The sequence below is a fragment of the Seriola dumerili genome, unplaced genomic scaffold (assembly GCF_002260705.1).
Source record: "Seriola dumerili isolate Sdu_G_001 unplaced genomic scaffold, Sdu_1.0 BDQW01000341.1, whole genome shotgun sequence".
NCBI classification, from domain to species: Eukaryota; Metazoa; Chordata; class Actinopteri; order Carangiformes; family Carangidae; genus Seriola; species Seriola dumerili.
Genome location: NW_019174596.1, coordinates 308684 through 336309, shown reverse-complemented (window position 1 = coordinate 336309; position 27626 = coordinate 308684). Strand labels below are relative to the sequence as shown.

The 27626-nt window shown below is 40.9% G+C and overlaps 1 protein-coding gene across 3 annotated transcripts in view; it reads left to right on the top strand.

Annotated features, from left to right (window-relative positions):
- Positions 1-27626, top strand: part of LOC111232882 (receptor-type tyrosine-protein phosphatase U) — a 148434-nt gene that overhangs the window by 111174 nt on the left and 9634 nt on the right. The window contains exons 13-25 of one of the 3 annotated variants that reach the window (XM_022760562.1): positions 3765-3801; positions 7224-7362; positions 8341-8364; positions 8614-8768; positions 9454-9641; positions 16681-16753; positions 16861-16937; positions 20001-20018; positions 21617-21653; positions 22662-22759; positions 24988-25104; positions 26132-26286; positions 26782-26917. In XM_022760562.1, the coding sequence (XP_022616283.1) occupies positions 3765-3801; positions 7224-7362; positions 8341-8364; positions 8614-8768; positions 9454-9641; positions 16681-16753; positions 16861-16937; positions 20001-20018; positions 21617-21653; positions 22662-22759; positions 24988-25104; positions 26132-26286; positions 26782-26917 (1254 nt within the window). The remainder of the gene's footprint in view (positions 1-3764; positions 3802-7223; positions 7363-8340; positions 8365-8613; positions 8769-9453; positions 9642-16680; positions 16754-16860; positions 16938-20000; positions 20019-21616; positions 21654-22661; positions 22760-24987; positions 25105-26131; positions 26287-26781; positions 26918-27626) is intronic. The other 2 variants (XM_022760564.1, XM_022760565.1) reach the window with 2 other exon arrangements.

Genomic DNA, 27626 nt, shown 5'->3' with positions numbered 1-27626 from the left:
ATACTGTTGAGGGGCAGCTTGTTGCTGGGCATATAACCCATCAACAGCAAGGCACAGAAGGCATGCCACAGCAGGCTAATGGCAACATGAACTAACACTGACCGCAGCAGAAAAAAATACTAATTAAATGCTAATTACATAAAGTAAAATAAAATAAAGGATCGTAAAATAGCAGCAATTCAACCAATAACAGACCAGCAAATAATATGACACTGATGCTTTCTTTTGGTTGTTGTTGATATTATTAACATTACAGAGTTATTGTTTTTCACTTTGCAGCCTTTTGACAGTGGTCACATCCAAGTGTTAATGTGAGAGCCTATTAAAACCACAGAGCAAATGTTCAGGTTTGGCTCACGCACTCTGTACGGACTGGAAATGCTCTGCAATTGCTAAATGTGTTTTTTGTTGTTCTGTATCTTCTTTTGTATTTTATCTTCCCACTTATCCTCAGTGTGCAATTATGAATTTCAGGCCTTTTACATTTTAGCACTGAGCTCACACTGTCACAAAATGAAGGCTAGGAAAGAGAATTTCTAAATTTGATTTTCTACAGGAGCATAAATGCTTCCAGAATACTCATGTACTGTGGGATATTTTAGTTTTAGTTTTTGGATTGTATACAGAAGAGGGAAAAATAATTACCGTATGCCTACTCATTTAAGAAGAAGAAAAAAGTGTACCTGCTCTTGAACTAAAAGGGTCGCTGGCAGTGAAAGCAGCTCTCTCCTAAGAATGAAACATCAGAAAACAGCCACGTATTTACTGGGATAAAACAATTGCTGATAATGGTTTCTGCATATGGAAGTGGTGATAAAGTTGTCATGTTTGGCAATCACTTGAAGTATTTGCTCCCTGAACACCTTATTAAAATGTAAAGTGAATTGTCAGCCTGCTTATTTTATCATTTAATTGTACAGCATAATAAGTCAGGGTCTGTGTGGTCTGTTTAACTTTGTGTTTGTCTTTAATGTCTTTGTGGAGGGGGCAACATTGCACCTAATCCTCGATAACAGTGGCAGCAATGGGAATAATTTGAACAGTATATGGGACCCACAATATTTGGCATTTACCCATGCTAATTATCTGGAGGGTGGCTGTCGGGCCTCTCTAATTGCTTTGCTTGATCCATCTAAAGAGGTGCTTGAAAGACTGTGGATGGAGAGTATAGGTTTGCAGGTCACAGAACAGCCGTTTATAACATCTACACTTACATCTCCCAACTTTTTACACACGCGCACACAAACACACACTGCATAACCTTGAGTGTGTGCCGTGTTTTTGTGTTGGCATTTGTGTTTTGTGTTTAAAATTGCCAGGAAACACCCGCCCCTCTGGTGTGACTTGCACAGCTCAGCCAGACATGTGATGTGTGTCCCACAATCTGGAGCTTGCCAATGAACTCTCTTGCTGAGCCGGCAACACAGTAATTCAGATGTACTATCTATCTATCTATCTATCTATCTATCTATCTATCTATCTATCTATCTATCTATCTATCTATCTATCTATCTATCTATCTATCTATCTATATGTATATATAAAAATCTATATCTATATATATATTTTTTTTCATCTACAATAAACAGATGTTAATGTTCTCTGCCTTAATTTGGCAAAGCTTGTAATGATTGAATGTGCTATTTCAAATGCTTTCTCCATAAAGGAGGCAGGTTCAGTTGAATCTGCTCCTTTTGATGGAAAATGTTTCTTATAATTGAGTCAATCCCTCAAAAGCTCAAAGTTACCAGTCAGCATTTATGGAGGCACAGAAATGGACCTGGGATGCACTTTTTAAACGATTTGATTAATGATTATTAATTAAAATGTGTCATGCAAAAGGCAATGCCACTTTTCAACCTCAAGTGCAGCTTTTTACCCACAATCAAGATGTTTAACACCAAAATATCTACCACAGTTTCAGAACAAATAATATTGTTTGTTTATGTGGCTGGTAAATTTAGATGAAACATATTTAACAGGGATTCAAGAATACAGTTTGTCGCCATGCTAGCACCATCAGCAGTTGAGAATTTTGTATTTGTCCAAAGCATAGTAAGCATGTTAGCATGATAATCTTAGCATTTAGCACAAAGCACCGCTGTGCCTACATATAGCCTCTCTGTAAACTCTCTTGTTGTCTTATGGTCCTCTGGTAAATAAAAGACATTTTGTTTGGACTTCAGGACCTCTGATGTTTATGTACCAACAGTGGAAAGAAAAGATGGTTTTCCACATTCTGAGCTAAATGATTTGAAATGAAAACATCATATTCTGCCACAAGGAGTACAAGCGTCTCTGCACTGCAGCGTTTCCTGTGTTATTTTTTATTTTTATTTTTTTATCAGTTGCATTAACCCTCGACTGTGAATTGTATCCAAATGCAAAGAAAATCATACAAGGTCATCCAGTAAAAATCATTACATTCTCCTTAAAAGAGGGGCACAATGTTAGATGATGTAGAGTAAATAATAATAATAATATCTTTTGAATAAAGTTCAAAGTTCAAAGTGTCTTTATTGTCCCTTACAGGGAAATTGATTTGCAGCCAGGATATGCAAAAACACCCATACAAAGAAATACATAGCACCAAACACTTATGGACATCAACAGTCTGACATGATGGCCAGAGTTATATGTAAGAGTTCTTATATATCTAGCTGGATTGCCATATACAGGTATCCACATGAACCTGCTTATTTCTCTGTTTTGTTTTTGTTTTTTTTGTCTTTTCAATCTCATAGTACAGGCATATAAATAACAGAAGACAAAATAAGACCAGTTCCCATTAGTAAACATGCAGTATGTCAATCAGTGAGGCTGTTGATTTTTGTGGAAATAAAATGAAAGTCTCTCTGACAGACGACGTGTTTGTCTGCGGTTTGGGTCTGCATTTTCAGATCAAACCACCGGGTTAAGAACTTGTTAAAGTGTCTGTCAGCCTGAAATGGATTTTCAATTTTTAAAAAAAAAAAGCAAATTAACTGGAGTTTGAGGAAAGCGCTTTTTGCTCATTTACGAATGGACAAATTTGCATGATTGTCCTATAATGCCTGAATTAGCATCTGTAAATCTTAATTTGATAATGCATCTCCTCCAAGAGGTTGGAATTGGATTACAGTCTTGGATCTCATTAGTGCTGTTTGACAAAGGTCCTATTCATAACACTGCAATGTCATCAGCTGAAATTTGAATAAAATTAATTCCTTTTCATAGTGGTGCATTGGTCTGAAACCCTCCTCTTAATTATGCTCTCTCCCTTTCAACTCTCATCGTTTCTCCTTCAGCAAGAATCTCTAATCTTCTCAAACACTTCACCACAGCTCTCAGATTTTAGATAGTTTGTAATCTCATGTCATCAATAGGACTCTTAACTCAGGGGTATTTTGTCCTTTTAGCCTAAATCAATTTCTTTTGTCTCTATCATGAAGTAATTATGCTTTTTTAGAGAAGACTATTGCAACCCGCACATGTTTTGTAATTTGAGTAAACAGAGGGTAGAAACAGCAGTGAAGGGAGACAGTGATGTGATTCCAGATGTGGTCCAGAGTTAACATGTCGACTGGGGAGTAAATATCATGTATTAATATTCATTCAGAAAGTGTGTTTTGTCTGTTGTAGTCTTATTTTCAGCATGATATATGTTTGTGTCACAGCACAGTACTTCACATCATCCTTTTTTTTTATCACATCTTTTTTTTTTTTTTATGAAAATACAAAGCAACGCTCTCCCCTCTGACGTCTGTGTTTTCTTTCTCTTTCAGGAATCCAGAATAAACTGCATCCGCATTGCCCGCAAAGGTAATTCAACATGAATATTTCTCCTCCTACAAACACTCCGACCTTGAATACATTACACTGCATCATTTCTGAGTGTTTTGCAATATCGTCTACCCTCTCATCGTTCTAAGATAAGAAATTAGGGATGTAATTGGAATGGCGTGGTTTACTAGCTTATATTGCACTGTTATTCACCTCTCTCTCAAGTACAAAGGTGAGGGTCTGGACAAATTTTCTCTGACGGTCCTGGTTGTTTAGCGGTGGGCCTCAGAGAAAAGGGCAACAAGCAGGGAGGGATTAGAGGTCAGGCTTTCATCCTGTTTGTTTGGGGGCAGACGCTGGGACACACTATATCAAAGGCAGTCTCTTTGTTCTCATCAGCAGCCCACTAGACGGCTACATCTGAGGGCTTTGACCTCAGCACCGTCCAGAAGGGTCCTCCAGATCAAAACTTCCAGATGGAGCTACCTTGGCCTATCAGTATGAGAAAGCCCTGCCCCCCCCCCGCCCACCCACCCCTTCTGTAGCTCAGCTTTTGGATTCATGAAAAGGGCATAGAAATTGACTCTAAGTCCTGATGGCAGGAGAGCCCCTGTGCCATAATACACTGTCAGATCACTGTGAATAAAAGTCATGTATTTATAGTTTTCATAGCACCGCTACAGTAAGCAGAGCCTTGCAAGTAAATTGACTTGGCGGGGTGTCTTTTTTTGGTGAAGGCCTCTTTTTGTGAGTGAAAAACTTAAAGAGATGAGGCTCTCCTCAAGCATAAAGCCAAAAGGCAAGGCCAGCCATTTCAGCTCAGCGTCTCACTCCATCTGCCCCACACAGACACCCGGTTGGGCATTGATTAATTATGCTTTCACGCAGCAATAGGCTTTACACCTTGCTTGCCTTTTTTCTTTTGCGCATTTCAAAGAAATTTCAAAATGCGCAATGAAGCTTCAACAGTTAAAACATTTAATTGTATTATTGGAGAAAACAAAATATAAATGATAAAATCATTTAGAGAGAACAGAGGGGAAGATAGAAAAGACAAAGGGGAGAGACGTGCACAATGGCAAGCAATGATTGCCAGCATTACATCATCCACATGCAGGGTGATGTAACCTTGTAACTGGAAAAAAAGGGGGAAAAAAAAGGCAAATTGATGGGAAAAAAATCTCAGGGTGATTTCCAATTTCAAGGTGCGACAGGTCAGAGGGGTTTTTTTGTTGCTGTTTGAGATCTCCGTGATCCCTCTACCATTAACACAGCCTCTGCATCATCGCTTCCTAAGCCGTTATTATCATGCAGCCCATCACAAGTAAAGTGGAGGCAAATGATTCTGGCTTGGATAACAAAGCTGGAGATTACATTTCAACTTCCAGGTGACAGTTTAATTAAGGATCCTCTGGCAGGCTCAACACAACAACAGACTTCCATTTCTCCTCTAAATGCCAATTTCCACCATCGGGCAGCTGGCAGGTGCATGGATTCATGTGGAAATCTATTTCATGCTCGTGTTTGGCTTAATAGAAATTTTGTGGCTAAGTGTGGCAAAACCGCCTTATCTATCCAAAATGTCAGAAAACTGAAATAGATTTTTCACCTCCTCATATATGATTTTTTAGCCAGTATAAAGTACCCCTGTATTTCACTTGTTGATGTAATTTTAAATGAAGTCACAGCATAACATAAACAGGGAGTGCTGAGTTTGTGGCTGAGGATTTTTTTTGAATGGAGCACCCACAGACAGACAGAAATCAGTTGCTCACAGACACAAAGGCATCTTAATATGATGGTGTGTCCCTGTGTGAGAGTAGAAACCACAAAGAAAATCATCTTTGATTCACAGTCTGACTAAACCCTCTCCTTCCACTACTGCAAACTGAAGTCTAAACATCTAATATGGTAACTATACACTGAACAGCAAACACCGAAATGTCGCATTTTTGGAACAACATAGGGATAGCAACTTAAAAAGCCATGTCATAAGCAATTTTAGAAGGAACAGCTCCTTTCTAATTTCAGGCCAATTACTCGTTTTCCGTATTCAGATATGCCAGATACCCATCATTGATTAAAAAATCCTGCCAAATAATGTGATGATATTGTCCTACTTTTATCGTTATTTAGGATGAGGGTTTTGAAGCACCCACAAAGTGCCCACGGCTGCAGATAGTTGGGCTAAAACATGGCTCTGTTTTCATTTCCCCTGCCCCAGATCTGATTCTTCCCCAGCAGGCTGCAAGATACAGCTCTATCCCCAGGCTTGCTCTGACTTTCTACCGCTCTCCAGATAGGTTGAGCTGTTCCAATAGGCTCAGAAGGGCTTGTTTCAGGGCTGTCAAGGCCTGGAGGACAGGCTGACACACACAGAAAAAACTAGATCAGTGGGCCCCTAGAACAAGACAAATAAAGGCCCTCTGCTCAGCGCCATTTACATAAGTATGAAGCTTTATTCCAGAGAAATGTAACCTACTATTATGATTACGACCTTTCCAGTAGCTCTCAGACATCAGGGCACCTTGAGATTATATTGCAGAGCTGTGTGGATGACTTGTGACTGGGAAAAATCGAATATTTAATTCAGTATTGAATAGAAATGCATGTCAAAGTTTCAGCCCTCCAACCGTAGCATGCAAATGCACAAGTGCAGTATCAGTACCATAAAAAGTCAGTTTTTTTGATGCAATGTCATTGTGCAACTCTAATATTAACAATAAATGGAAGAACAATGTATTGTGAGGCTTTTTTGAACGTGACTAATGAATCTGAGCAAATTAGCAAATCTTATTTTGGCATATTTGCAACACTTGTGAAAATCCTCTACAACAATTTCTAGCAGTGTGTTCATTTTCCCATCTCCATTCCTTTTCTGTAAACATCAGCACAAACGTCGAGCAGTCTAAATAGCTGGTTGAAAACGATTCAGACGAATAAACTTATTCTTAACTTATTCTGTGTGCAAGGCAATCATTTTGTTTGTCAAAGCACAAATTGTCATCCTGTACTGTATCTCTGCAGACTCCGGGTTTGTTGGTTTGGACAGCTTGGACAATCGACAATGTCCCTTCTCAGGCGTCATGTCTTTATTCACATGTCCCTTTCATTTTTGGTATTTGAAAATACCTTTTGAAAATCCCACTGCTAGTAAAATGTAGGTTTGGCATTAAGTAGACTATTATGAATCATTGGATGTCCTCTCAGAGGTCAGAATATGCGATGTGAATGTCTGTATTGTTATGTGAAAAGTCTACATTTGAGAAAAAAAGTTTTATGTGCATGAATGATATGTTCTTCAAAGCTGTGAATTCTCAATTTGCCTCTCTATATCAAATTTTTCACACTCTTTGCTTTAAACTGCTTAAACTGAATCACCTGCTCCGCACCTCCGCTCCCTTATGTGCTATATTTGCATTATGCCTTTTTAATGTGCGTGTCTCTGTTTCTGCTTCTAGCGGCGTGTAAAGATCACCGCAAGGCTCTGGAGGTGTCCCAACACTCTGAGGAGATGGGGCTGATTCTTGGGGTGTGCGCCGGAGGTCTGGTAGTGCTCATCCTTCTGCTGGGTGCTGTCATCATCATCATTAAGAAAGGGTAAACGTCTGCTGACAACTGTTGAGTACGAAACATGCCTCATTATGCATAATCATACCACATCTCCCACATTGATTTTCCCTTTGTGTTTTGTTTTGGAGCAGTTCAGTAATCAGTTTTTATACTTGCTGAACTTTCCGAAAGGTCACGCTTGTTTAGGGAAGATGCCGGACCGACAGCCAAGCGCTGCATTGTTTTCACTCCCTTATGGTGCACCAGAGGGACCAAACAACTCTCATCTGCAGAGCCTATCTGAGTGTGAAGTATTTAATTAAAGGCGGATGCAATTCAATTAGCCACTTAATTACGCACACCAAGCAGAGGCCTGACCCTTAAATGAGATGGTAATTGGTAGGGAAAAGGTGCTTTTAGAGATTATTAGCCAATGATCCCACAAGTCTACAGTAGCTCATCCACACCTCTGGCTCTGCATCTATTTAGCTGCGGCTGTAGGCCAGCCTTTCAAACAAGGCTTAACCGGTCTTACTTAAATAAGATACACTGAAATCCAAAGAACCCGCCATGCCAAATGTGAAGTTACAGGGCACCAGCAATCATTATTAAATGACTGAAAAAATGTCCAGGCTAAAATTGAATAGGTTGATTTTGAAAGTCACCGCTGCTCGTGCACTTTAGCCCGGGTTCCTCCGCTAATCCACCATGAATCTTGCGTTTAGGGAATTGATTACTAAATTTGCTGCGACAGGAATCCACGTGGTCTAGTCCTTGAAGTGTAACACAGAGACATATTCGATTGAAGGAAACACACATTTTTCTGCCTCGCTGCAGTTTGGTCCGTCTGCACTTGCTTGGCATGTTCCTATGTGTCATGCGGCCGCCCGCAAAGCCGAGCTCATGAAGAGGACGGTTCTCATTTTCCCTGTAATCAATGCATTCTGCCCTCAGCTGACATTGCTTTCATCTTACATCTCTTCTTTCTCTTGATTTTTTTTTCTCCTTCTCCTGCACTCTTACCAGAAGGGACTACTACTCTTATTATCCGTAAGTGACTCCACCTCTTTGCTTTTCCATCCTCTTGTGATCCATCATATACATGCTTGTGCTCTGGCTGTCAATCATAAGTCGTAGAGGGAAAGCAACCTTTTTGTCTTTGTTTCTGTCAGTTGTTACCTCCCTGTTTTTCCTTACTAAACATAATGTTTCCTTTTTCTCTCTGCCTCTGTCTCTGTCTTTCTACCATCTCCCCTGTATGCCTATTTCCCCTCCATTGTCTTCTTCATCCTTTAATAGGAAACCAGTGAACATGAATAAGACACCCATTACCTATCGGCAGGAGAAGAGCCATATGGGCTCCATGGAGCGCAGTTTCACAGACCAGAGCACCCTACAAGAGGATGAAAGAATGGCTCTTTCCTTCATGGATGCACACACCTGCGGCACACGCAGTAAGATAAATGCACTAAGACTCACACATGTACAGTACAACCTATAAGCTTACCTTCCAAAACTTGACGTACATCATCCTAGACTTTATATAATCTCTTCGACCGTCACTCATTCTCTCCATAAATGTCTGAATGACTGTCGAAGATAGTAATCACCCTGCATGAAAAACATTGTTCTACCCTCAGCTATCCACTGCCTGGAGCTGACACACAGAGAATAGCACTAGATTTCAAAGAAATGAGAGAATTGCACTAGTGAAGTAACGTGATTGAATGAATCAAAATAAATGATTTGTGATTGTCCTCTGTACTTTTCATCTTGATCTCCTTTCTAATATTGTCGGTCTCGCAGAAAGGAAAATAGATGTGTTTAGTCTAAAGTTGATACAGATCCTGGTCTGCTTCACACACCATCAGAGACAGAGCTGCTGTCGTGTCTATATAAGCTCTAATATGAAGACATCTTTGCAGAGACAAACCTTATCAAAGTGACACGCCTTGAGCATACACTGTGTGTGTTAATATCAGCATGCAGCGAGACATCACTGATAACACCAGTGTATGGCACCCAGAACTAAATGCACAAAGTGCCATAAAAAAGGTTCATATCATAACCTGTCTCGTACATGAACTTTTCAACCTTCAGTTGCATCGAAATTGCAAACATTGCCTGTGTGTGATTCAGGTGATGCTCGCAGTTCAGTGAATGAGGCCAGCAGCCTGCTGGGAGGCTCCCCGAGGCACCAATGTGGGCGTAAAGGCTCCCCCTACCACACAGGCCAGCTCCACCCTGCTGTCCGAGTGGCTGACCTCCTCCAGCACATCAACCAGATGAAGACTGCCGAGGGCTATGGCTTTAAACAGGAGTATGAGGTGATATAATGTTATTAAACTCTTCTCTTACATTCTTACATATGACATAATACAACAGAGACAACATTTACTCTTACACTCTGAGAACATGAAATGAACAGCAAATATTGCTGCTGGTGAACTTGTGTCAAGTCGTGTGGACAATTATGAAAGAGAGGTTTTAGGACTGCATTATTCTAAAGAGCAGTGATATGTGAGTTGTCTGTCTTCACACTGTGATTGTATTCTGTATCAAGCGACCTTCACTGTAAATTCAACTGCACAACCATCATACAGCGAGTGGGAGAGCTAGAGTCAAGAACACTCAAACTGCAGTGGTGTAAATTCAGCATCACAGCTGGAGGTTTATTCATCTTTACTTTAATTTCTATGCTGGAAATGGAAAATTGGTAGAGTTAGCTTTATCTATATGTAACTTATTGAAAGCTTTATTTATTTCTGTGCTGAGGCTGTCAGTAATGTTAGAGCATCTCAGTTTCCATAGGGAGAGAAATGTTGTCTGCATGATGTGCCCCACTTCCCGTGAAGAGTGATTTCTATAGTGTTGTGTGTAGTATCTGCTGAGTGTCATGCTAAAACTATTGTGGTAGAAGGACTTCAGAGATGTGGAACTCCAAAGTGTCATTGAAATAGAGTCAAAGACACTTAACCATGAAGTAGCTCTGCCTGCTTTTCTCAATGATGCACAAGGTCACTGCCTTCATTGAAACTGCTGGTTATTGTTACCATTACAATAGCTAATGTAACTAATCTCTAAACTAATTATTAAACTAAAACCTGCAGTTCATCCGTCCATCAATCCATCCATCCATCCATCCATCCATTTTCTCCCACTTTAACTGCGTTAAGGTCACAGTAGAAAGCCTCGTTTTCGGGAGGTTTTCCAGGTGCTTCCATAGCATCTGGGCGGTATAATCTCCTGTACTTGGCCTAGTTATATCCTGAGGTCTCCACTCCAGTATGACAGTATACCTGTACAGATGTGACCCGGTGTCTTCTTTACCAGTTGCCAGTAGCACTCCTTTCAATGTGGAAGAGCAGTGTCTCATCAGTAAGCACCCCAAGTTTGCTGAAATTTTTGCCCTACTGAGAACAGCCACCATGTGTAAAAAAAAAAAAAAAAAAAACTTACTTTAGCCTCTTGTATCTATGATCTCATTCTTTCATTTAATGCTTGGAGCTTGTTGCCATAGGGGAGGTTGTAGCAAAGACAAAGCATTGCTTTCTGGGTTAGCTCCCTCTTCACCATAAGGTTTGGGACATGGCTACCCTGATGTACTTCCATGCCTGGTTAACCTGGGTACTCCTAGCACAGCGGAGGAAAAACCAGGAAGTTATAAAGGCCGCTGGTGTAGTACTAAAAGAAGGGAAATCATGGCTAGAAGAGATTTTGCTGCACTACTTGGCACCCCAGGAGGGAATGTAGGTCAGTACCTGGGCTTTCCTCAGCAGGAGCGTTTGACCGTAATTGGCACCATTGTTATAAGGTGGAAGAAGTATTTTGAGGAACTTCTAAACCTTACAGACAAACCATGCTGCTCTGTGCCACAGACACTTCTTGATCATTCTGGGAGTGTCTGAGCCTCTATTCTCTGTAGTAGAAGTTGCATTAGTCAGAGGTCTCCATGGTGGAGGAGACTTATGTCAAACCCCACATATGAGAAGCGCAGATTTTGTCCTGGACCGGGTTTAAATCTGTCATAGATAACTGACATATCACTGAGAATTGCTAATCCTCTTGGTGGATTTTGAAACTTCTGACAACTTCCAAAATATCTTGTGGGAGCTGCTGTGTGAGTGATTGATCAACCTTATTATCCACAAAGGAAATTGATTTGCAGTATAGGCACACACACACACACACACACACACACACACACACACACACACACACACACAAACAAACAAAAAGAATACAAAAAGAACATACAGCGCGAAAACAAGTTACAGATATAGTCCACAGATAGACAGACAGAGTGATTGTGGAGGGCTGCAAGACTACCCAGACGAATCATAGCTGTGAGTTGGGCTTCTTCAAGGTGGACATTGGATTCCGACAAGGATGCATTTTGTCCTCTCACCAGTTTGTGATACTACTGGACCCATGTACGAGACACAACTAAGGGGTTGGGGGGTCAGCATCAACAATACTGAAGCTACCATGGTTGTCTCATCAAGATGAGATTGTGATGAAGTACCCAAAAGTGAGTAGTTTGATTATCTTCATTGTTAGTCAGTAGGAAGGATTATGTGCAATTACTACATGTTGTGGATATGTGCTAGCTTAGAGGAGCCATGTTAGTTTGAATGCACTTGCGTAAGTGGAATCCATCAATCCTCCAATCCTCAATCATCAGAGCGCCCGCCTCACCACCCACTGAAATTAATTAGCCGGGTTAAAAAGGCAGCTGGATCACACTGTTGCTGAGCGTATGAATAAATCATCCTCATTTGGGTCCAAAGAACACCTCTGTCATGACGGCAGGTCTGATGAGGTTAAACCTCTCTGGAGGTGCCTCTAACTAGTGAGTCCCCTGACCACTGCTAACAGATTGTAGGGTGGCAAATAGAGTCTGGGAGGGTTGAGTGGGAAGGGAGGAAAGATGAAAGGGTACAAAGGGAGAAATGTGAGAAAAGAGAGCTCTTGTCTCCCATGTCCTGTAACCTCCAAATAAACTCCTCCCAGTAGCAATGTTAGTATTTACCTCCCTCTGCAGAATATAATGCAAAATAAATGCTCTACAATTCACAAAAGTAACCATCAGACTATGATGCCACGAATGGTGGCCACTATATCTTGTTTAGTATAAGACATTTCACACTGACAAGGTGTCATTTTGCTCTTGATGTTGGCCACAGTTTCACTCGTTCGATCTCTCACAGCAGTGATGGATATATCAAGCGTGCACGATTGATATAGGACTGATATTTGGAAGTCAGAAGTTGAGACCCTCTCACAGCAGAAGTCTAGTGATGCTCCGTAATGATCCTGTTGGTGCTCAGATCCTTAAAGCTCATCACGAAAACAAATCAGACAGCCTGTCATCTAGTGAGGAGTTGATCTTGACATTTATAAGGAAAATAATAGCTTTTAATTCACTATTAATTGCCCACTCACTGTCCAGGAACTTACCAGGAATTGTTCTGAATGTGCTTGCACCACTGCTGTTATTTGTTGTAAATCACTTAAGATTTCTTGGCAGATTATTGCTTGGTTAGTTTCTTTTTTTTTTTTTTTCCAATGCACATTGGAGTTTTAGCCCTGAATTGAACCGTAAGTACAAATATTTTTCTTTTCCAAAACATTGCTTATCCCCCTCCTGCTGTTGCAGTGGCTGATGTCTCTAGTTGTATGATTCATGGCACATAATGAAGGGCCCAGATCTCTGAATGCCTCTCCCCAGTGGAATGATTGTGGCTGAGAGTTGAGATCACACCCTGGAGAGAAGTCCGTCCCTGTCACCCACGGCCTATGGCATTCACGAAAAACAGAAAATGTCTTTTGTCTCTGGTTCATGGTTTCCCCCTCTGGAACTCTGCTTGTAGACTCATTAAATTGTCCCTCAAAGGCAAAACACACTCCACTCAAAAAATCAATACACACCTCTTTGTGTTTTTTTCCCTCTGTGCTAGAGTATGTGTTTTGATGGAGTGTCTCTCTCTATTATGAAGGAAAATGATGAGGAGTATCATATTACACTCCCCTGGAAGGTACAGGTTTTTATTTCCCTGAAGAATACCTATGTTCTGTAAAAACAATGATCAAGAATTTACAGTGAGTTGTATAGAGGGCTTGTATGTGTGGCAGCTGCTGTCACTGCAGTCATATTGGTTTAAGTTCAAGTGCTTGTGTGTGGTTCCTGAATTACCTCTCTGATTGGCAGTAGTCAGTGAACTCAGGAACTATTTTCTCTGAGTTTTTACTCTCATTACAATAACTAAGGGTGTTCCACAAGGTTCAGTTCTAGGTCCAGTTCTTTTTACACTTCAGAATGTTAATGTTCGTCTTAAACTATCTCCACTTAAAACCAAATTTGTGTTGTTCTGTTGAGCTACAGGTAATGTTAGGAAAACTTTCATGCTTACACTGTACAAAGAGAGAGGTACAGAAATACCTTGTTATTTGGATATATGACAAATTCAAATTCAAATATCAAATAGACAATGTTGTCAAGAAATTATGACAAAAACGTATTTTTTTAATAGAAATAGATCAAACTTTCCTCTTCTTTGTGGGGAAAGGATTGTTGAAGCTGTTTTTCTCTCTGTTATGGATTATGGTGATGTGATTTATAGGCATGCCTATGCCTCCACTTTTAAACCCTTGAATGCTGTTCATCATTCTGCTCATGGGTTTATGACTGGTGATATTTATAGTACTCATAATTGCATCCTGTATGAAAAAGTTGGGTGGTTTTCTCTCTGAAAAATGTGATAGGCACATTATCTATTATTCTACGAGGCCCTGACTGCGAAGCTACCATCTTATCTTATATCACTTCTATGCTAAACTAGTGCTATAGAACAGAATTACTTTTTTTTTTAAATAATAGTATTTTTATACTTGTTTTAGATTATTGTTTTCTTTTGCCTTATATCTTTTATTATTTTGTATCTTTTTCAGTCATTTAAACTGTTATCTGACATTATTGTGAATGAGTGCCAGCCCTCAGTGATTGTTTTTGAGTTCAAATAAAGGCAAATAATAATAATATTCTCACTGCAGAACCTGGGGAGTAAACAACAGCAAAGCTTCACTGGAGAACTCAAAACTTCCACTATAACTGCACCTTGAGGCTGAGGTTAGGAAGGATGATGGACTACTGAATTACCCTGCTTCTCTTAAAAACAACCACCTCACGCTACCTTTTTGGTAGCACAAAACTGTTTATTTTATTTATTGACTAGAAATGTTATGTTTATGTGTAATATCTCAGACATCCCGGATTGGATTTTTACTGAATGTAGAGGGATTATCAATCTCATCACTTTTTGCACTTTAAAATTATTGCAGAGAAAAAATTACAGGTCAGAGGCAGGTGACGTAACAGTTATTGAGTGGTGATGAAAGGGAAATTGTCGAGGACAGCATGCTCCCCAATCCTTTGTTGATGAAGGGGAATGATAATGCACACGATAAAATCTAGTGGGATGTTGATAGTACAAAGTGTAATAGCGTTACTAGTTCAGGACTGCACTCATAATTTCTTTCATCTCATTTTACTCATTTTATGTGATTCTCTGAAACAACCCACCCCACTGATCCCTGCCAATGAGGGTTTCTAATCAATCTTCCACGGGTCTGTGTTGTTTCCCTTCCCTTCGATATACTTACACTCTCTCACAGTTTTTCTTGTGTTTTTCCTCTCCCTGCTTCTCTCTTCTCTCTGGAGGGCTGAGCAGAGGAGTGGTGGGAGCAGAGAAACAGAGAGAGCTCAGAGGTCTAGTGTCAAAAATGAGGAGGAGAAAGATGGAAGAGGTGGACAGGGAGAGAAATGATGATGAAGAATGTTGAAGAGAGGTAGGAGAAGGTAAAGAGAATGAGGGATTCAGAGAGAGAGAGAGACAGACCCCGAGAGAGTGCATGAAAAGAAGAGGAAAAAGTGAGGAGGAGGGTGTAATCCCAGGCAGGATTTCACTGGTTCTTGGCTCTCTGTGGGGAGAACTGCTTTGTAATCCCCTGCTCAGCATGCAGACTTGGGCAGAGTTTCACCAAATTCCCCTAGTGGCTGAAAACCACAGGGGGTAGACTGGTATGGGGGGATGTGTGTGTATGTGTGTGCTTTGTTCATTGGTCCTACGGGGCTGTTTACAGGCTTAATTTGGCCCCACAGTGGATGCCTAAAAGTGGCTTATGGCGACGTGTGAGAGTAAGCGCTCGCCAGTGCATCCATGCAGACAGGTGTATGATGAGTGTGATGTGTTATAATACGGCTGAGCAGCCATCCAGCAGGTTCTAGACACTTCCTCTGCCTTCACCCTTAATAAGAGTCATCTCACCACAGAGTGATTTGTGTGCTGTATATAGAAATTTTCAGTAAGTTACATAACAGTAAACATCCGCAGTACTTCATCTCATGACTCATTACTGACTTTTTATTTCAAGTGCCTTATTCCGAAACAAAAGCCTTATAAAAAGAATCTTAAATATGCACCTGATGGTTACATACATGGTGTTAAAGGACTGAAGCTAAAAGTGCAAAAATCTGTCTTGGACAGTGTTGGCTGAGGTTGCTGGAGCATAAACTCCAAATCCAATAAAGACAAGGAGCTAATAACATTAGCCTCAACTCTGATAGCATCCGTCTTCTACCACTGGAGGTAGTTAGTGACATAGCCGAACATGGAGTTCAACTCAGGTCAGAACAGTCAAACGTGCTGTTTAATGCAGTAATGCATTCCTTACATTTTGTCTCTTGTGTTTTTGGTTTTGAAAGAGAAAAAAAACGACACCACCCTCTAAACAATTATTGCTTCTACCTCAGCCCCATGTACAACACTTTGGCATCTTTTGCACAATCCAAAGTTTGACGGACCTGCTCTGCCTAGTTATGTTGTCTAAGTTATATTTGGATAATCACCCTTTGGGGGTGGGGGTTATCGAATGGTCAATATGTGAGGTATGTAATTAAAATTGCCTCCATCAGCCTGCATTGTGATAAACCAAGTGGGAATATAGCAACCAGGTTAAAATGGTAATTATAATCCGTGGCAATGAGGGCTTTAACAAGAATAGGTGCAACTGGTGGTCCATGACTCATGAGGGCTCTGAGATCTAACTACGACTTCATGATGCTCGTGGCATTGTGTTTTTAAATTGCTTATCATGCATAAAGCACCAAACCTCTCTTCTCTTCGTAGGATACAGTGGCTCTTGATCTAAATACTTGAGGGATACGCTGATAGGCTTTTGACATGTTAACTATGAAAAACAAACTTCCTTATCACCCATAAAACAAACAAAAATGTGTGTTGAAGCTGTGATTATGTTTACCTGGGATATTTGAATGCTTAATACGGAGTCTCTTCATCCCTGTAGAGTTTCTTTGATGGCTGGGACTGCACAAAGAAGAAGGACAAAACCAAAGGGAGACATGACACCTTGCTGGGATGTAAGTCATCAGAACCCATTTTATCCTGTATAGAAAAATAACAACATAATAAATATTATTAAAATTTCCTCAACATTTCTTTGCTCTTTTGTTTTTATCTGTCTCAGATGACCGCCACAGAGTCAAGCTCCACCCTCTCCTGGGAGACCCCAACTCAGACTACATCAACGCTAACTACATTGATGTAAGTCTAATCTTGTTTTTCTGCCTTTGTTTGACATGGGATACAAATAGTCAGTCTCTGCTGAGACTCACACCCAAAGCCACAGTCCATCTCTCTCATTCCCGTAAGCCCACCAGTCTGCTGGCCCACTTTCACCTGGAAGCTTTCATCCAATCAAACACCCTTCCTGGCGGTGTTTTGCCAGATGCCATGGTTGTCAATTGCTGCACCGAATCCCTGACCCAGACTAACTCTGCTATCACTTTTATTAAAACAGCGTGGAATAAATGCATTTAATGCCTTGCAGAGGAGATGAACCTTTCTGTAAGATGCCACAAATCCCCCTAAATTAAATAGACATGATTGATGTTATTCAATCTCTGGATGGGCCGGGAGGAGATGATCCTTTCCACTGTTCACCTTAACTGTCTACCACACGTGCAGTGCCACAGTAACATTCTCACTGATCATATGAAATACATGTATATGTTGCTAATGTGTCTCACACAGTCTCATTCATGTGTGCTTTCATTCATGAAAACTAGCTGAGGCTGTGTTTATTCGGAAAGCAGAAGAACCAGAAGTTATTAACAAAAGAAATCAACCCAGATTCTGTAAGAAATGCCATTTTACTAGCAGATATACTGTAGATAGAAACTTGTATTTTGGTTCCCCTGTGAATTTGCTGTCATAGTCCTCAGTTGTTGCTTGTCATTTGAGTTATGTCAAGAGAAGTCTGGCAACCTGATATGATTTCTTTATCTCATAAGATTTATTTTGCATGTCTCTCATTGGGACTACTGTAAAGTAAATATGGCACTCTGTGAGAAGATGAGGCGGGCTGATTTACTCCCACTGCTGTTTGAGGTTGATAAGAGATTGAAAGATCATGTCTCAGTCAAAATGTTTTTAAAGAATATATTTGAAAAATAACTCGTATCATTTTTTTTTTCAGTGAGAGAAAATTACCTGGTGCATAAGTTGACTTGATTTTGGTTGGATTCCTCCTTTAGGCCAAATTGTATCATCAAAATGCTTGACACTACAGGGCTTTTTCCCTCTCTTTTATGTCTCTGTAGAGAATGGCGAGCAGTGAGATGCTTTTAGAGAGTTCATTATGATGAGAGGGCATTAAAAACCTGGCCTGCTGTTAGGACTGTAGTTATTGTGAGGGTCTCCATTAGCGTTAAGGGCACAGAGGTGCAGGCATTAGAGGGAAAACACCACTCAGCAGCCACTACAGTGTCGGTGTCAGTGATGTTACTCCCTGACAAAGCTGACCCGCAAAGCTGAATAGTAACTACATAGCCACAGTTGGGCATATTTTGGACAGCCTGTAATTATTTCACCAGAGGTTAAATGGAAAAGTTTTCCTCCCTCTGAAACATTATTGCGCTTTCAAAACAGAGGTGGGAAAGTGCAAGCTCTCTGTTTCCTCGTTCTCTGTCACTTAATGTCTGAGTCTTTGCCTGCCTGCGGTGTGTGTTGCTTGAAGAGGTGCATGACTTTGCATATGTTTGACAGCTTGCAGAGCAGCCCAGTGCGTCGCGGCTGTCGCTAATTTACATTTTGTCTGGATCTAAAGAGTAACAGGGCCTTACTGACAAGTGTAGCATGGCCACACAGCCATAAACACATACAAACTTCGCCACACATGGTTACACTGTTAATCAGTTTTGTCTGCTGCAATGTTCCTAATGGAAAAGCATTCGGCGTCGTTCTTTGTCATTGTTTCTCAGCTTCTTACTCGAAGTAATCGGGTCCAACATGCTCACAGAAAGTTAAGTCTGCATAGTTTTCGTTCTTTTGTGTGACAGATTTCTACACATTGGTTTTTGTCCTAGCTCTTCTCCAGGACTTGGAAAAAATCAATTTCACATATTTCCATGCACCAGCACAGTTGCTAAGAGGGAGGGCCCACTGGAAGGGTTTAACCAGAAGGGTGTCTTGAAATTCCCATTTCAAGTTTATCTTTATATGATATGCTCACTCTTACTTAACATTGAAAACGTGGGACTCTCTCGCAAGATGTAACGACCCCACAGATCGCTGTTATGGCCACTAGTTTTAATTATTTTAACTTTGTTTTCGAGAGTCAGTTTGGCATGGCAGATCAGCTCTAAATACTTCAGTACCCATGAGCCTTGGCTGCTGTTGCTATGGAGAAGAAGCCAGTCAGGGGTGGGAATCAGAACGGCAGCCATTTGAAAACACTTTGTAATTGAACTTGTGAACAAAACACGATGCCATAGCTGTTGAATTAATCTAAAATTGACCCAAAATTCAGAGATTAATTTAGTTAAGCTGCAGAGTGTATTGTCAATTGTCTCAACACCATAATCTTTAGCCTCCGCCCGCCATTAGTGGCACATTTAACAGTATTTAAGCTCGGTAATTGGATATTTCTTACTGAATTGCACCATGGGAGAGTAGCTTTGTGAACTCCCCGGCCCAAAAGTATCTATGTAAAAAAGGCTTGTACCTTGTCAAAGATATTTTCTAATGCAGTTGTACTTTTTTTTTTTTTTTTTTGTACTGACGGGTTAGTAGAGTTTCATGCTGATCCAAGCTGCAGCGGTGCTACAATCCAGAGAAACATTGTCTATGGGAAAGATGAGTGGGGCTTTTAATTACAGAACCAGGGATGCCTGAAATAGCTCATCCGACTTCACGGCTCTATCAAGAGCTTAGTGACATTAGAATCAAAGCAGACAGTCGTGGGGTTGTTTGCTTGTTGCCAGGCCACTGTCAATCAAATCTGATCAAACCACACCCCCACAGTCCCTATCACAACTGAAGCGTCATGAGATAAAACTGAAAGTAACATTCATTAGAAAAACTAATAGACTAAAGGGAAATGAAACGATGATGCCTTCAAGTTATGAGTTATAACAAAAAATGAGTGCTCCAACATATAACCCCAGTCCTGCTGTAGTTACATAGACACACACATGCAGGCACACACACTTCTTCCCATCTGTCTGTAACCATAACTCCTATTTACCAAAAGCTTCTTTCATTAACTAGCCTATATGTCTTCTTTTTCTACTCCCCTTCCCACTTCCTCGACCTTGGACCCTGTAGATTCGGATTAACAGGGAAGTAAGTACTTCACTGCTCGTTCTTCTGCCTGCCATCGCTCTGTTTTTGCTCTTTTCCCCCCTCTTCTCTTCCCACTTCCCTCTGCTCTTTACACTCTCCTCTATCCACAAATGCTCAAAGGTCAGTGTGTTTCAGGTTTGTGCACATTTGAGGACCCTGCTGTCTTTGTTAGTTCTGAGAAGTGGCCAAGACTCAAGAAGTTTTTAGTTGCTATGCTGACCGTCTCAAGTGGAAGAGTGGTAGCATTCATGCTGATAGTTTTTGGTTAGGGCCAGAGGAATTGTGGATAGTAGGCCTCACAGCACTGGTCATCCATCTCCATTTCAAACATGTCCTCGTTTATCTGACTGGATGCAATTAAGTTTAGCAATCCCGCAACGTGAACGTACTCGGCATATTAGGAAGATGCCCTCTGCAAAAAGATAAAAACTGTTATCAATGTGGATTGCCCCATCTCACGCTGATTTGATGAGAGCCGATGGGCTTGGGAGTTTATTCAGATTATTCCTAACCTGCCTTCTCCACTCCACAGAGTCATGCAAGGTAATTGGGGCATCAATTATCCTTCCAGCTGCTCCTATCAAAATGACAACACTCAGTGAACCACAACATCCATGTGGCTTTCTAGGAGAGGAGGTTTTCATAGACTCTCAGGATCAGGTGTCTCACTTACCTCAGGAGGTGATATAAGCAGTACTTGTTTTCAGAAGGACTTCCGTTGAACAGTTTGCTCGTCCTTAAAGTCCCTCAGGTGGTCTTTGTAGTGCTTATTTCCCTCAAGGCTGTAGAGGTGACATCTCATTGTTCATTCATTATCACCCCATACTCACTGTATGAAAACGTCTGTCATCTATATCAAAGGCTGCCACACCCTTTGATAAAAAGGATCTCAGAATACTTCACTGTACATACAAGAGTTTGCTCTAGTAGACTGTTTATGTTGGTGATGATATCATGCATTCATGTGAAACCTGTGTATGATTCTTCCACTTGACAAGAATGGAATAATTCAAGGAGTTTTTTGTTTTGTTTTTTTAATGGAAAAAAATGTGGTTTCACTTTAATTCATCTCCTCAGATATAGTAGATATTGCTTCTCCAATGAAAATTGATTTGTTTTTATGGGACAGCACTCTGAGCGAGAGCTTGATAAATAAATCGGACACCTGAAATTGAAGAGCGTGCGCCTTTAGTTTCTTTATCATATCTTTATTAACCTGTCAAACAGATTCAGTCATTGTTCAGTCAGCTCGCCCGGCTCACTTCAGAAATGACTTTTTTTTCCCCCGAGATTCATCAGCAGTTTGTCAGGATACAGTATTTACCGTGTGTTGCCTCAACTGCTCCAAACTCTCTGTGGAGTCTCTGAGGGCGAAGACATGGTCTGGAGTCAGCCATAGGTCAGACAGTGCATGAAAATTACACAGGAAATGTTATTCACAGTTGCAGAGATTGGGTCAGTAGAAGAGAAGAATGCAAAGTGGAAGGGGAATTTAAAAAAAAAAAAAAAAGGGGTGAGACAGAGAGACACCCTCCCATACAGCTGTGCCTGAGGCGCAGATGGCTTACTCAGCATGTCATCCCTCTTCTCTCTTTCAGGGCTACCATCGATCCAACCACTTCATCGCCACTCAGGGTGAGTATCCCAGCAAGGCTATAGTATGTGTTTGTGTGTTTGTGTGTTTGTGTGTGTGTGTGTGTGTGTGTGTGTGTGTGTGTGTGTGTGTGTAGACTCAGGATGGTGAGGATGGTGTAATAAATTGAAGATGATCCAGCCAGTGAGCCTACTCATGCACAGTCCCTTGCCAAAACCATCCCTCTGGCAAATCCAAAGGTGATGGTGTGACTACCAATCCATGAAGGCTGTGTTAGTGATGTCACTGAATGAATCATGAGAAGAGGCGAATGATTAAACACGCTGATTATACCTTCTCAATCTCTCTGACGTGTGGAGCGGTGTGTTCATCGTCAGAGAGAGAACCTGTAGTTCACCCACTGACGCTCAAATACAAAGCTGCTTCTGATGGACAGTTGGAGTCTGTGTGTGTGTGTGTGTGTGTGTGTGTGTGTGTGTGTGTGTGTGTGTGTGTGAGAGAGTGTTTAAAATTTCCCTCTGTTGTTTCTATACCCTAAGGACTTTCATTTTCTAGGGAGCCCCCATCACAAAGTCACTCAAGGTCTGCTCATCTGCTTATCTTGCACCAGCACCCCCTCGTCCCCCTGTTAGAGAGAGAGACAGTGGCAGATGAAACCTGCCAAGAAACAAAAAAAAAGACGTCAGCAGTGTTTTTGTCTATCTGAGCATTTATTTCCTACGTGATCCTCCTTTTAAAGTTGTGCCTCGCTTCGTAAACGTGTCCTCCTTCAGATGGCAATGAGTGACTGATGGTCCTGTGAGCTTTCATCATAAGCTGCTGCTGTTGTTTTGTCACCCATCGCCCCTTCCCTTCTGCCTGGAGTTCCCAATAACTCTATTGACAGCACAATCTTGAGAGATCAGTACCCTGTCGTCTGAGGAAGGACACTTAGGTCACAATAATACGAGATTTCACAGCAGCAAGAACTCCCTTATTGAGAGGACAAGCTTTGATGCTGCCATTTTATGTCTCTTTCTGTTACCCCCCCCCTCCCCTCTTTCCACTAGGACCCAAGCAGGAGACTCTGTATGATTTTTGGAGGATGGTATGGCAGGAAAATTGCTTCAGCATTGTCATGATCACTAAGCTAGTGGAGGTTGGCAGGGTAAGTGATGTGTACCCCCCCACCACCACCACCCAGTGCTCAGAAACACCCCGCATTTGCCATATGGAAACATTTTGGTGTCTATTTGAAAGGCTTTTATGCATTTCATGAACATATTTCTCACAGGACCTTGGTTTCCAGTTTTGATGCTAAACTAAGCTAACCAGCTGCCCGTTGTAGCTTCATATTTAGTGCACAGACATGAGACTGCTAACAACATTATTCTTTCAACTTTCAGTACCACATTCATTTTGTGGCATGTGAATATCAGGAATCATCAAAAGCACGTGTTAAGCAAGTCTTTGTGCTTTATTTTTTAATTTTTCATTAAACATATGCTTTTTAAAGTATGGTATTGTTGCATGGATTATCCCTTGTTTGTCCATCATCATGAAACGGCGACAGTGTGTTATGGAAATCTGCGTCATAATGGTACCATCATAGAGTCCATAAAATGTGCTATAAAATACTTGTGGCACATATAAACATATTCTGAGCCACATATCTAGGTATGCCGTCCTTATATACACTGCATGACTACACAGCTTTAATGGCTATGCTGTAGCAGAGCCATTATTTTCCAGCTCACATAAGTACCTGAAGCATATGAATTCTGCTCTAAGTACTCCATCCTTTTCAGCCTCTACAGGAGAAACATATTACCTCAGTGGATGGTTAAAATGACACCATTTTTCTAGCAGTAGCCCTACATCCAATTTGGTTCTCCATCCTAACAATTCAGGGAACAGTCAACAAATGAGGACTGGTCTGTGTGGCTGAATCCAAATAAAACCTCTATTAAATAAAAAAATTACCTCCTTTGTGCCTGATGCTGGTGAAAAAAGATTGCTGCCCTACTGTTCATTATGCTTCCCGCCATTATGTGATTATTGTGTTTTTCTTTTCTTTGCCCTCTGAGATGAAATATCTGCAGAGGAGCAGGTTGTTTTTGTTCTTCTGCCACATTTGAGGTGTAACTGTTGTAGGTTTTCAACTTATTAAATTTTACATCAATATTTTTCTGTTCTGGTTAAAGTTACAAATTAAGTCCTTAAATTTTTTTTTTTTTTATCATCATCACTTTATTATAAATTATAATGATGCAGGTAATCTTTTATCTCTTTTGCTGTTGAATAAATTGTTAAAACTGATCTTGTGAGATGAAATGACAATATCTAACAATGCATTTGCTCTGGCTATAATGCTTAAATTTCAAATACAGTGCAATACAAAAGTACTTCCATACAAATCCAAAACTGCTCCAAGGAATGATGCGAAGTTGACACTAATGGTGCTTTTCACACCTGTAATTTGGTTCATTTGCTCCAGACCAAGGGGGGAAAAAAAGATAATTAGTTGTGTCTCAACTCAGGGGCTGCTTCCTTCGAAGGATGTGTTCGAAGGCCAATTGCATCACAGCGCCTCAATAGGGCTGTCCCATTTCCAGGGCTCCTTCAAATGCGGACGAGAAATGCATCCTTCGTTTCCCGGGCAAAGAAGGATCCACATGGGGGATCCTCCGTAGCCAAACCCATCCCGAGATTCTTTAAACACCGGTGATGACTCACCATCATGGAGAGAGGATATAGACTCTGCAAATAAAACAGTGGCCAAGGATAAATGGGAAATCTTCCATAGGCTAGACCATCTCATTTTCAATTTGGCCCTCGCAGTTGCCAATGGCTACAAAAGCCACGCCTTCGTAGACCCTGTCCTTCAAAATATGCAGCCCTCATGAGACACAGCGATCATTTCATAGAATTGATGGTAAAGTTAATTACCTAAATTGACATAGTCAACAGAAAAACAGCGACCTAAAACACCTCACCAGCATTGTTTAATAGCGGGGAATGGACTTGCAGCACATTCTGTTGAAGTACTTAATCTTGTCTATTCCTATATATATATATATATATATGAATTTATAACATACCTCTGTCAACAAGAGGGGGAGATTTATAGAAATTGCTCCTGAAGACCTGTTATGTTCAATCGTTTTGACCTTTGTAAAGTTGGGGTTATCCTTAGTATCAGAGGATGGAGGAGATTTGAGTATACTGCATTTTGAAAAACAAGGTTGAAACAGTAGAACATTTTCTGGAGACTCAACCTTCACAACACTCTATCAAACAGATTAATTCATGTTACACCTTCTACAGTTTTGCAGGTGCATTTTCAAGGAATGTCGATTTGAGGTTTCACCCTGTTGCTTCACTGTTTTTAAACAGGTGAAATGCTGTAAATACTGGCCTGATGACAGCGAGATGTACGGTGACATTAAAATCACTCTGCTTAAGACAGAGACACTGGCTGAATACACAGTTCGCACCTTTGCCTTGGAGAGGGTGAGTTTAACAAATATTTACATCTGGCTGACCTTCTTTTAAATTTGTTAATGCTCGTTATAATATTCACTAGGCCTAGTGTTTCATGGTAGAAGGCAATATGCAATGCTGTGTTACTGTAAACTGCATATTCTTTCTGTCTCTTTCTGTGATCTATTGATGGACATGAGTTGGCTATGTTTTCTTGTTACCTGGTAAAATAAGAATTAAAATTAGAACTAGTTCATTAATAGAAGGGATTAGATACTTGGCAGGACTTAGTGCTGAAGGGGTTGAGGTGCACATATTAAATTTAGAGGAATTAACACCAGTAGCTCTATGAATACCCCCACCGTCTTTCCAATATAGCTGTTGCAGTGTTGTGCCCCCAATGGCCTCCATCCTGTCAATCTCTCAGGGGATCTCTCTTTGGATTGGCTCAGAGCACCACCGGAATGACAGTGGCACAAACACAGCATTATCATCACACTGTCACAGTCGCTCTCCATGGGCACACACTGCTGCTTATTCAAATCGGCGCAAATTTTGGAGCTGGTGACAGCTTGTTTTTCCATAGCTCTTTTCCTTTCTTTTTTTGGATTTCTGTCTTCAACAAATCTTTGCTTTGCGTGGCTTTACTTTGTCATCTCTGTACAGAGGAAGAAATTGCTGTGTGACTGCACCAGCCTCCCAACAGAGAGGAGAAACCTCCCAGCCCTCCCTGAGCTCCGAGAGCCTCAGTAATTCCTTTCTGCGTGTCTGTCACACTGTAGCTGCTACTAGCATGTGATGCCCAGAGGCCTAACTGTCCTAGAAGACCTAACACCCCACATAAATAATGTCCCGGTTGTCCTCACATTGAACCGAAAAATCTGCCACATCTCTCGTGGAGGCGGGTAGGTGTGAGAGGGTGGGGGTTTTCCTGTGAATGGATGTGAGCGAGTCTTGGATGAAATAACGGCCGGTAGGCTACTATGGTTAGGATGCAATCCATATAAATGTAATGCTTTACATGTAATGCTAATATGTACTGTGTTTGTGTTGACAGAGAGGATACTCAACCAAGCACGAGGTGCGTCAGTTCCACTTCACATCCTGGCCCGAGCACGGTGTGCCCTATCACGCAACTGGACTGCTGTCCTTTATACGAAGAGTGAAAGCTTCTACACCTCCCGATGCTGGCCCTGTGGTGGTCCACTGCAGGTAATGTGATGCTTAGCAACTGCTGTGACCTGTAGTGTTATAAAAACATCTGTTATTGCAATTCCCTTAAGAGTATGATAAATATGTATTATATTAGTAATAAATAATAACCTGTTGGTCACTCTGACATGTGAAGTGAAGTGACTGAAGGGGATAGCTGTTAGCACCAGTAGTTTACTTTTTGTTAGCCTGCTAAATAAAGACAAAATACGACATTGTGCCTTTAATGCTAACCTAACTTCTATTTAATTCAATTTTGTAAAACACATGCCCCTGCAAATTCAAAGGCTTCCATTGACACCTAACAAACTGGCAGTAAGCACAGTGTAGCCTAGCTTCCCCCATTGGCTGCTAGCGCTAGTGCTAGCTTCATGTAGTGCTAATAATTTGTGCTCCTGAGTAGACACACTTTATTCTCAAAACCATATCAGAAACTTGAAATAGTGATTGTAAAATTATGCATTATTCCTCATGAAAGATGTTCTTTTTTTCCAGTGTGGGGGCGGGCCGCACTGGCTGCTACATCGTGCTGGATGTCATGTTGGACATGGCCGAATGTGAAGGCGTGGTGGATATCTACAACTGTGTGAAAACCCTCTGCTCACGACGCATCAACATGATCCAGACAGAGGTCAGGTTAATTGCGCTGCCAGGAAACCACTTCACATTCAAACAAAGTCTAATCTCTCAAATTTTTCTTGCATATATATTCAGGAGGTTACATCAGTGGACATAATAGCATAACCTCTGTCCTCTACTGGAGAATCTCTGAAGAGTCAGGTTTTAAAGCATTTGTTTTTCCCTCCTGTTGTTTGGAAATTCAAAGAGCAAGGGGGGTGTATTTTCATACTTCCCCTCTGGGACTTATGTAAAGGTCATTGCAATAGTTTAAAAGAAAAGACTCACATTGTCTCTCAGTGTGCTTCGTAGGCACGGACGTTGTTAGATGTGTAGATAATTTGCATATTCACCCCTTATTATGTAAATCCAACACTTAGCTGTTTATTACATTTGTAGCAGGGGTGCTCTAATTAAATGCACACTGCATGTGTTTGTTTACTAAGAATATATTTATTTATTCCCCAACAGCTTTGATACACTACCAACATTATGGCACATGTTTAATTCAGAACAAGGCAGGTTATGAAAAATCTCTGCTGTTCTTCATATTGTTTGATTATTTATTTACATCTACATATGTTCATAACAGTTCCTCAAAGAGTGGTTTATAATCTTCTTCTGTCTTAACCTGCCTCCTTTGTTTAGCTGTTTGCAACCATATAATACTATAACGTGTTACCACTAGAGTACATATGCATGCCCACACATGTGCAAAAACA